The sequence below is a fragment of the Triplophysa rosa genome, linkage group LG2 (genome assembly GCF_024868665.1).
Source record: "Triplophysa rosa linkage group LG2, Trosa_1v2, whole genome shotgun sequence".
In the NCBI taxonomy this organism is placed as follows: domain Eukaryota; kingdom Metazoa; phylum Chordata; class Actinopteri; order Cypriniformes; family Nemacheilidae; genus Triplophysa; species Triplophysa rosa.
Window position 1 is genome coordinate 34,483,296 of NC_079891.1, and position 12,316 is coordinate 34,495,611.

The window sequence follows — 12,316 nt, forward strand, 5'->3', positions numbered from 1 at the left end:
TAGGATAAGAAGAACTTGTGTTTAATTGTCAATATTTTTATAAATAAATTTTAAAATAAATGATATATTATTTTAAAAATGTAATTAATTAAATTATATATTATTTTTATATATAATTTATTAAAAATAATAATTTGTTAAATTATAAATTATTTTTTTATCATATATTTTATTTTATTTAGATTTCAGTTCAAATGTGACCTGTTTTATTAGATTTTTCTTACACCATCAAGTACATCCAGAGTCTAAGATGTCTTTTGGCCAGAACAATCAGAGTAAAAAGTGTGAAAACACAGAACTAGGAGCATAACAAAATAGATTTTATTTCACAGGAATTAAAGGAAGTTATCCATTTTATATGCATTTAATATGTTTTAAAAGTATTTTATTTAAATACAAATAAATAATTTACTTTAAAGCAGTCCAAAACAGTTCTTCAGAACAGATACAAATTTCTGTATTCACATATCCCCAGTTCCTCTCTCTCTCTCTCTCTCTCTCTCTCTCTCTCTCTCTCTCTCTCTCTCTCTCTCTCTCTCTCTCTCTCTCTCTCTCTCTCTCTCTCTCTCGCTCTCTCTCTCTCTCTCTCTCTCTCTCTGTGCAGTACATGTAGCTTTAGTGTAGCTACAAGATGTTCAGCAGTCCATTAAATAAAAAAATAAAAGTAAACAGACCTGTTAAGGAATGTGATCCTATTATTAAGAGCTTAAAGGAAAATCCTCCACACATAATCCACAACTTTAGATTTGCAGTTATCTTTCCTCGTTCATTGACCTGCTCCCCTGTCCAGTACATGATACAACTCAATATGAACTTGTGTGAGAATATAATGTCTAGTGCCAGCAACCGAAGAGCAACAAAGGTGCAAACAAACACTGAACATCTCAAATGAGCACAGACGTTATGAGGAGACAAAGTCTTTAATCTCGTTTTGCTCTCTCTCTGTCTCAGCAGCATTCTGAAAGTCACACCACGATGGGCAAGAAGTGTGTTGCTGTGTTCCTCCTGCGAGTCTTTCTCCCGCGGAGAGGCCTGCCGTGAGCGCTCAGACCCGCAAACATCTGACGCTTCTTGTTCCTCCACTGGGCAGATGCGTATGTGTTATACCCGTTCTCCTCGATCCGCTCCTTCAGACGACAGTTTACACCGTAGTTTCTCTGGAAATATACAGAGCAGATGTCAACTTAGTCTCAAATTAGATTGTCATTTTTGAACGTAGATTGTAGAGGTCAAATAATCTGGATTTCAGTAAATTTGATGGGAAATGTTTGAGCTCATATCGAGATCTTCAATGATATTGACTTTTGATCGCAGACTTGACAGATCTGAGCTCAGTTTGACACATTGTCGACATCACGTCTGAAACTCTAATGACAGACACATTTGTGACAATTCTGACTCTCAGTAGAAACATTTGAGATGCAGACGAGACTTAATAAAGTTTCCATTTGCCCCTCATTTTTTTCATTGATGTCTAGGAGAAACACTTGAGAGCTCTCATCTGTGATTTGGTCTTATTTTGAGTACTCACCGCCCCATACAGCTCTCCCTTCTTACTGATGGCCAGATAGAGGTTACTGCCCAGACCTCGGATGGCGACGATCCCGATATCCACTGATGTGATCTCCAGAATACCTGAAACACACCACCAACACGTAAGAGTCATTTCATTTTCTACACATCAGATGAAGTGGAGAGTTTGTTTAAGTCACATCTACATTTCAAATATTTCTCCCGAAAAAGAGCCAGAAATCTCACAATTGTCACCATTATTGAAGATAAACATCAAGCCACTCAAACTCAAACATTTCTCATCAAATTGACCCAAATCCGGATTATTTTACACCTCCACGCTCTTCACATGTTTCAAACACTCTCATGTGTTTCTCTTTTTATTTCTCTCAAGCAACTTTAGAAACATCTGAGACTACATAAATAAATAAAATTAAAGGGACAGTTCACCCAAAAATGAACATTCTGTCATCATTTACTCACCCTCAGATTGTTCCAAACCTGCGTAAATGTCTTTATCCTGCTGAACACAAAGGAAGATATTTGGAAGAATGTCAGTAACCAAATAGAGTAGATCTCACCCCCCATTTACTGCCGTAGCAGGGAAAATGATTAGTATGGGAGTCAATGGGGGATGAGATCTGTTTGGTTGCTGACATTCTTCCAAATATCTTCCTTTGTGTTTAGCAGAACAAAGACATTTATGCAGGTTTGGAACAATCGGATGGTTAGTGATGACAGCATTTTCATTTTGGGAGAACTATCACTTTAAAAGAAGCACAACAGCTCTCTCTCTCTCTCTCTCTCTCTCTCTGGATGTCATGTGATGGCTGGTTATCAGAGCCTGATAACCCCTCTGGTTGCGGGTGTGAACCCTGGGGCTGGAGGTGGGGGGGGGGTGCTCTTTGATCAGTGTAATAGTGTTGAAAGACATTGTTATCATGACAGCTGAAGTTGCTGCTCAGAACAGTTCTGTTGCCCCCGACTAAGGGAAAGACTCACTGGATGAGGTTTATAAAGCCACACACGCTTCTAAATGACTTCATTACACTCTGATGTCAATCAACTTTATTTACTCTTATCTGTGCGACTTTAGGAGTACGCTACATTTGTGTCCACTTATGATTTTTGATTCCGTTACATTGTAGCGTGCTTTGCATTTAAACACGTTTGTTACATTTTGTTATGGATGCTGTGTTAAAAACAAACAAAGCATCTTCATTTTCATCATATAAGATATCGTAACAATTATTAGGTAGTTGTATTTATCCAAATGTTTATATAATGTTGAGTCTGAAACGTGTGGATGTGAAAGAGTGAATGTGTGCGTGTACAGGTAGTGTCAGTGTGTGCGTGTGTGTGTGCGTGAAGTCTCGGGTTCCAGGTATCAAGTGAGACGGTAAAACTATCTGACTGTGTCCTCTCAGCTCAGGATGAAAGCATGAAAGAGCGAGAAACACAGACAGCGTGACATTGAGATGGATTATAGAAGCTTCAATGATCGGTGATCAAAGAGCAGAGAGACACCAGACTGCAGATGAATGGAGCTCTCCCACACACACAGAAAGAACGGCTAACAATTTCAAGTTAAATCAGGTGAAAATATGATGTTGACATACACGCCTGCCATATGTTTAATACCACACACGTTCACATATAAAGATCTCATGTACAGCTCCATTAGGCAAACATTTGGATACAACTGACTAGAATCCTGTCATCATCCTTTATCAAAATTTAGTATGTTTTTTCAAATGGTACTCTAATATAAGTAAAAACACGGTTATAAACCATGGTAAGCACAAATGAACCATGGGTTTACTACAGTATCAATGGTATTTGCAGTAAAACTGTGTTTATACAAACTGAAATTGATATGTGACCCTGGACCACAAAACCAGTCTTAAGTAGCACAGGAACATTTTAGTAATTGCCAAAAAAACATTGTGTGGGTCAAAATTGCAGATTTTTCTTTTATGCCAAAATCACTAGGATATTAAGTAAAGATCATGTTCCATGAAGATATTTTGTGAATTTCCAACCCTAAATATATCAAAACGTTATTTTTGTGAGTACTGTGCTATGCATTCGGACAACTTTAAAGGCGATTTTCTCAATATTTAGATTTTTTTGCAGATTCCAGATTTTCAAATAGTTGTATCTCGGCCAAATATCATCAGATCCTAACAAACCACACGTCAATGGAAAAGGGTACATGGCATTGTATGAATCTCAATTTTGAAAAATTTACCCTTAAGACTGGTTTTGTTGTCCAGGGTCACGTACTGTATGCCAAAAAACTTGTGTTTATTTTAAAAGGACGTTTAAAAATTGGCAGAATGCACCCGAAGTTGATTTGTACACTATGCAAAGAAATAAAAATACAAACTATAGGTTTTATCTGATCAACATTTTTCGGTCACTATAAACTTGAGTTTTATTTCATAGTTTCTAAAATGTGGAAAAAGCAATAAAAGTAGGTGTGTTTAAACTTTCAATAACTAGTTTGAAAGTTTTCACTTTAAAAAGAAAAGTTCTTCACATCAATGCCATAGAAGACTCTCCTTTATCCTAAATGTGTGCTCTCACTGAGCGTGTGTGTGTGTGCGTACTTGTCTGTGTACGTACGTGTGTGTGTTGTGTGTGTGTGCGTGCGCATCCGTGTCTGTGTGTGTCTCTGTGTCTGTGTGTGTTGGTGCGTGTGCGTGTTGTGTGTGTGGAGTGTTTTGTGTGTGGGTGTGTCTGTCTTCTGTGTTTCAACCTTTTCTTGTTTTTGCAGGTATAACTTTGATTGTTTTGCTTGTAGTCAATGTGTCTCATGTGCAGCTGCTTTGTAACAATGAAAATTGTAAAAGCGCTATATAAATAAAGTTGAGTTGAGAGTTGAGTTGAGAAGAACCAAATCTCCATCAAAGATCAAAGATATTTTTACTATCAAGAACCTTTTGTATAGCAAAAAAGGTTCTTCTGGCATCATGACGCACCTTTATTTTTAAGTTCGATGTCTATGACGACCCTAAACAAACCCCAAGAGAGCGCAGCGAGAGAAAGCAAGCCAAGTCATTACAGTAAATCTGTTTGTAATCGCCTGTATATTTCACACATACGATCCAAACACCTGCATGAGAGAGAGAGAGAGAGAGAAATCACAGCAGATGTGGAGAAACACGGCGGGAGGTCAACATTAAACGCTCAGCTTTTCTTTGCATGCTGCATGTTTTCTCGAGCATGCCACGCTCGACTGCACGTCGTTACTCAACGCTGGGTTGTAGTTGTGTTGTGGAGGTGCATTTTCCACAGCGCTCTGCCAAAATCCACCATTCTTTAGAGCTATATCTGTGTCTGGTGCCTGAAAAGGTTGTTTTTGTCATGAAAAACAAAACAAACAGTTGTAGTTTCTGAGCAAAGCACCAAACAATGTTGCATCACGTCTGTTGGTACTGATACACAGGAGTCTGCATTGGTTTTATTGTGTCGGTGGAGACGTGACGCCATCTGTGGAACACATGGCAGCGGTCTCGCTCTGTACTGGTGGTCTCCTGGACGTCTGGCTCATGCCTGAAGCATCCAGACGCGCTGACAACTACAAAGACGATGTTTGAGGACATGATACATGTAAAGGTTGCCTTAAAAACATGAGATAAAGATTTGAGTTCCATTACATGTATTCATTTGGCAGACGCTTTTTTAGAAGTAAGACAGCGTTCAACATGTTGTTGACACATTTTGTTCATTGAATGACATTTTGTGTGTGTACTTCTAAATATTGTCAAAAAGTGTAAATATATGCATTCACAATTTACAGTCTTTCTGAAAAAACAGATCAAATCTATTGATGACTCATCACGTACAAATATTTGTCCAATCAGATATAGAATGAGACCACCCCAGAGTTATTAGTTTTGTTAAGTTTGATAACTATTTAGAAATTTGCTTAGATTCAGTTTTTATGTTAATTTTAGTTAGTTTTAGCTATTTTGTTTTACGATTTTGTCATTTTACTATTTTATTTATTAAATTTTTATGCTGCTTTATTAGATTCATTAATTTTATTTTATTTTTATTTTATTTTATATAACTTTTTGTTTATTATTACTTTAGTGCTTTAAACTTATTTCAGTTTATTTCTGAGGCAACAATTTTTCGTTTAGTTTAAGTTTTTCCCATAATTTTTAGGCCAATATTTTATTTCATTTCAACGAATAGAAACGTTTTCAAAGTTTTAATTTTAGTAAACTAAAATAACCTTGGACCACACCTCCCCCTAACATCTCCTTATTTGTGACCAGTCTTAAGGGTCAATTCAACTGAGATTTTTACATCATCTGAAAGATGAATAAATAAGCTTTTCATTGATGTTTGATTAGAGAATATCTGGCTGAGATACAACTTTTTAAAACTCTGGAATCTGAGGGTGCAAAAAATCAAAATCTTGAAAAAAATTGCCTTTAAAGTTGTCCATCAGAGGTGCCATAGCAGGCCGATGATAAGAAGAAACAGGTTTGTTTTAACGCTCTCTATTGGCTTACTGCTGTAATGATGTTGTGGCGAGTATGAACCTGAAAGATGAAATTCTAATCTTTACATACATACCAGATTTGAGTGGGTAATTCCCAAAGAGTGGCAGCAGAGAGGGAAATTTGTAGGCTTGTTTCCGTCCATTTTTGTTAGCGATTTTGCTGCATCCACTCACAAAATAAAGTTTTAGATATTTGCCATAGGAAATTTACAAAATATCTTCATGGAACATGATCTTTACTTAATATCCTAATGATTTTGGCATAAAAGAAAAATCTAGAATTTTGACCCATACAACGTACTTTTGGCTATTACTAAAAATTTGGTATTGAGACAGTACTGTAAACAATTGAAAATTCACCATGGTTTTACTACAGTAAAATTGTACACTGTAAAAAAACCCTGTAATTTTACAGTTTTTCTGTTATTTTAAAGATTTTTTAGAGAAATGTTACTGTTTTTTTACAGATTTTTTAAATGTATTTTTTGAAACACCGTCAAAAACCGTAAAATTACAAAAAAGACAGCAAATTTACAAGAAAAACAGGGGGAAAGTGTCATTTTACAGGGAAAACCCGTTATTTTACAGTTTATTTCTGGCGCCCCAGCTGCGGCCAGCTGTGTCTCAGCTGCCAGAAAATTTCAGGTTTTTTTAACATGATTTCTTTTTTTAAGGTTTATTTTTGAAATAATGTCAAAACTATAAAATTACAGAACAAGACAACAAATTTACAAGAAAAATTGGGAAAACTATTTCACGTATATTTCTGTTTTTTTACAGATTTTTTTACAGTATTTGATGGGCAGATTCCTATTTGTATAACCACAGTTTTACAAAAAACACCATGGTTTAACTATAGTAACTATGTAAAACTCATAAGGGATAGCCTGATGCAAGGATAGCATCCGCCCTGCAGCACCGCAAGTGACAAATGTTAATTTATATCGAGAAAGAACTTTTGCCTGTGTGGTTTAGTTATCACGACACATTATTAACATCAAACACGGTCTCACTCAGACACACAACAGACTCCTGCTTTATCAAACAGGATCAGAATGTTTTAAACTGGAACCCCTATAAAATGCTATAAATCTGTTGGAGTCTCTCGAGAGGACAGACCAGACGCCATGTTAAAAGCTCTCGCTGTGTTACAATCATTAGTAAGAACAAGAACAAGCAGTATACGAAAAAGTTAATTTAACTTTTATTTCATGATTCTCGCCTCGAGAATCTCACGAAAAGCTATTTCAAACAATTTTGAGATATCATACATAGATATTGTATAACATTATTTTATATAATAGATTTTACATTTACTCATTTGGCAGACGCTTTTATCCAAAGCGACTTACGAGAGCACGCTAAACACCGTTAGTTTAGATTGGCTGTAAACCTGCATATGACTTTTTCTTCAGTGAAACACAAAATAAGATATTTTGAGAAATGTCTCAGTGGTTTTGTGTTCATGCAATTGAAGTCAAAGAGGTTCAACATTCTTCAAACTATCTTCTTGTGTGTTCTGCAGAAATAATGTCATTCAGGTTTGACATGACATACGGCCCATAAATGATTTAAGAATTTTCATTTTTGGCTGATTTTTCCCTTTCAGTTTACTGTAGTTAACTAATGTTAACAAATGCAACCTTATTGTAAAGTGTTACCAATTCAATTTTCGTCTGTTCATTTTGCATCACGGTCATCGGCATGATGTCACACACCTCACAAAACCCTTTGTTTCCCTCTTTCCCAGCCAATGGCGCTCTTTCAAACGTGTGACATCATTCAGAGGCATCTCAAAGCATGTCTTGCCTGAGGAGAGCATCACTTCTGCAGTATCCATTTCCATAAACACTGGACCTGCGCTAGAAAGACTCGTGTAATTTCACCCGCTCGCCATTATTCTTCTGTCCGCATCCCATTGCTGATGGTGAATAGACACTCACCTTTGATGTGTCTGCGGTGATATTCACATCACGCCATTCATGAAACCTTGCCCGCTAACAGAAGATTCTCTGTCTCTGGCCGGATGTGTCGATAATGTCAAAGGTAAAATGATCTGGATTTCAGTAAATGTGATGAGAAATGTTGGAGTTCATATTGAGATCTTCAGTAATATTGACATTTGATTGCAGACTTGACAAATCTGAGCTCGGTTTGACACATTGTTGACATCTCTTCTGAAATATTTCTGCCTCTTTCTCAGGATATACCTGAGACGCAGATGAGACTAAGCAATCATTTCCCTTTGAAAGAGCAATGAATGTTCCCCCCTGGAACAAAATGTCGACCGCCTCAAAATATCTGACGACGATTCATTTGACTCAAGTCTGACCGTAAAGCCCTTCGGTTTAACCTGATGTTTAGCTTCTCATGAGACCCTTTGAGACGCTTAAAGTTAAATGCAGCTAATGAAGAACATGTGTGTCGTTGCTGCCGTTTCTCATACACACAAACAGACGTTTGTATAATCACAGAAACATGTGTTAACTCCTATAGACATAAGAACAAGCAGCTGTGCTGTACACCACTTCAATAAGAGACATGCTTGTGAATGCTGTAAATGAGTTGTAAAATTGGAAAAGACTCACTGAGTGTGTGCGTGATGTTATCAGAGATGAGGATATCAGTAGGAAACTGACTCATGCACACACACACACACACGCACGCACGCACGCACGCGTGCGCGCGCACACACACACACACACACAGTATCTGATAGACATTTCCTCTGTCACACAACCACAGTCACAAACACACACAGTGATAACACAACTGACTGATACAAACCCAAAGCAGCTGCACTTTAAGGTGTTACAGTAAAAAACATTACAGTAAAAAAGTTACAGTGAGTAAAGTGTTACAGTCAAAAAGTGTTACAGCAAATAACATTTTCTCATATGTTCCTCCTTAAAACTGTAACACTTTACGGTGTTACAGTAAAAATCATTACAGTAAAAATTGTTACAGTGAGTAAAGTATTACAGTCAAAAAGTGTTACAGCAAATATAATTTTCTCATATGCTACTCCTTAAAACTGTAACACTTTAAGGTGTTACAGTAAAAAACATTACAGTAAAAAGTGTTGCACTGGGTAAAGTGCTACAGTCAAAAAGTGTTACAGCAAGTATCATTTTCTCATATGTTCCTCCTTAAAATTGTAACACTTTACGGTGTTACAGTAAAAAACATTACAGTAAAAATTGTTACAGTGAGTAAAGTATTACAGTCAAAAAGTGTTACAGCAAATATAATTTTCTCATATGTTCCTCCTTAAAACTGTAACACTTTAAGGTGTTACAGTAAAAAAAAACATTACAGTAAAAAAGTGTTGCACTGGGTAAAGTGTTACAGTCAAAAAGTGTTACAGCAAGTATCATTTTCTCATATGTTCCTCCTTAAAATTGTTAGGTGAATATAAACGTCCTCTTTACGATAAACCGCCATTCCAATGCATAAAATCATTAAGATCATTTTATTCTTTTATAAAAAACTTGAGACTGATGTTGACTTCAGTATCATTTGAGCAAAGTCTGAGACATTGCCGAGCTCGCGTTTGAAAGTGTAGTTAGAACACTTTTAAGACGTCACTTTTGGATACAACTTTGGATTGATATCCAATTTCTTACCCAAATGTATCCAATTATTTGGATAGATTATACTTGTGTGATTACAGAGAAAAGTCTTTTTACAAAATAAATATTTAAGGAACAGAAGACATGAGCAAAAGTCTGAATTTGTCCTCCATTTATCTCATCACTCTATTCTTGCTTATGGGAATTTTTTTTATTCTATATCATTATTTATTTTATATTACTTATTAGTAATTAGAATAAAGCACCAGAAACAAATAAATGTGTCTAAGAGAGATGACCCCCTGCCATGGCCTGGAAAAGGAAGGGATGTCACACGTGCACGCGCGCACACACACACACGCACACACACACACACACGCACACTCACGCACGCACACACGCACACACACGCACACACACACACACACACACACACACACACACACACACACACACACACACACACACGCACACACACGCACATTCACGCACGCACACACGCACGCACACACCCACACACACACACACACACACACACACACACACACACACGCACGGACACGCACACACAGGCACAAACTCAACTNACACACACACACACACACACACACACACACACGCACACACACGCACATTCACGCACGCACACACGCACACACACACACACACACACGCACAGAGGAAACAGGAAGACTCTTATCTGCACATGGACTCCATATGAGCAAAGCCTAATAAACTTTTTGTGTGTAAAACTCATTCTGCATCTCACTAAAATACAAGACATCACCAAATCACTTCTATAATAACAGACATTGTACAGAATATATAATCCTGGAAACTCAAGCATCAGTCTTTGGGATATGTTTATGAATTGTCACTTATGTTTTATGTGCTGTATCCGTCTAAAAGATGTCTGACAGTATGTGGGTTAATGGCTGTCAGATTTAAAACACAATTAAAGCAGATATTACACCCAACCGCACAATTCCTCAAACGCTCCATTCATTGTTTGTTTTATTGACGCAGTTCATTTTAAACATCAATATTATTATTCCTGTTTGGCTTCACACATCAACTCACATCCAGACATCATTTAATGCCCAATAACATCAATTAGCAACACTTATGAGTCAATCATGATTAAAGTCTGTAATGTAGATTCAGACAGAAATGCCAAGATTTTTTTAACGAATATATTCGCATTAAAATAGACTACTGATCTGATCTTTTTTTTAAATGTTTTGTAAATCATTTAAAGCTATTAAGTGCTGTTTTGCAATAATATTACATGTAGGAACTTTTATAATAGTCTTACACTTTCAATATTTACAACAATATAAGGCTATAGGAATTCATGAATTTAGCCTCGAACAAAAGGCTAATTAAACATTCAGTTATATATTCTCATATATACATTTATAAACCGATATTTGAATTGGATTGTACATTAACTACACATTAAAGAATCGTTTAAGTGTTTATGATCAAATTTGACATCATTGTTTCTGCTCATGAAAATTCAATTTAATGACAGAATTGAACAAACTTCATAAAAAACTCATTATACTCTTAAATAACAAACTAATATTGCTGTGTTATTTGTGATAGACACTGTGGTCTGTTTACAATACAGACAATTATTATGAATTATTAAATACCATGCATTCTATATTTCATAATTTTCCTCTTTTTATTTTTGGGTCCACTATTTTTACTAATATTTACTGAAAAGCTGTTCTGCAACAATACAAAATGGTATATACAATTTTTAAATATAAAAATGAATTTGAACGGAATTGAAAAAGAGGTACATATACACTTCTAATTTCATCCCGAGCTTTGTATTTTGAGTACTTTGAGAAAAATGTGTGTTCATTTAAACAATCTCCACACCCACATTTCCGGACACTATCTCCTCTAAATTCAACATCAAATAGATTTTTCTTGCTGGTGTAATTGTCAAACCCTAAACTTTGAAGGATGACTAAACTCATAAGAACTCACTGTAGGGGTCGTCTTTGCTCTTGGTGCCGTTGACTCTCCCGTCTTTCCCGATCCTAAGAAAGAACTTCTGGAAGGAGAAGAGTTTCCTCTGGCGCACGTCGCCCTGCAGGTGAACGTAGCTGCGCACATGCCGCCCCGAGATGGTGGAGTTGGTGACCCTGGGCGGCCGGTTGGCCCGACACCCGCTGCGATGACACGCGGCGCCCGACGAGAGGACGACAAACACCAGCAGAAGATAAACGACACGCGCCGTCCGGCATCCAGACACGGCGTTACTCACTGTCCATCTCATGGTATTCCACATGGAAGAACATGCTGCTCATGAAACGTGCGTGGATGCCCCAAAAACATGAACCAAACTAAAAAGGTTCTCGTTAGACGCGCAGGAACCTCACCGATCCCATTACAGTGCTTATTCCTCTCGTATTTCCAGGGAATTATTCCACGGGCGAATGTCAAAAGCAGCCGGTTCCTGGCATGCCTCCTCCTGATGTGATCTTTTACCTCCAGCGAGGTTTCTCTCAGCGTTCCTCACCCCTCCCTAATCCCTCATCCTGACTGCCTTCCTCTATTCGCGCACACCCCGCTCGCCCCTCCTCGCCGCGTCCCCCCCCCTCCAGAATTCCATCCGTCTGTGGTCTGTAGGTACAGGGTTTGTGTGATAGGGCTTTTGTGAATGACTGTTATCTGAAACTCTTTGATAGTGGAC

At 37.3% G+C, this 12,316-nt stretch overlaps 1 protein-coding gene across 1 annotated transcript; it reads right to left on the minus strand.

Moving 5' to 3' along the window:
- Positions 1-337: 337 nt before the first annotated feature.
- Positions 338-12,089, minus strand: fgf10b (fibroblast growth factor 10b). The gene is made up of 3 exons (XM_057323400.1): positions 11,608-12,089; positions 1,532-1,635; positions 338-1,157 (listed from the first exon to the last, which is right to left on the minus strand). Exons 1-3 carry the CDS (start codon positions 11,909-11,911, stop codon positions 966-968), a joined length of 600 nt encoding a protein of 199 aa, XP_057179383.1. The 5' UTR covers positions 11,912-12,089; the 3' UTR covers positions 338-965.
- Positions 12,090-12,316: the final 227 nt, after the last annotated feature.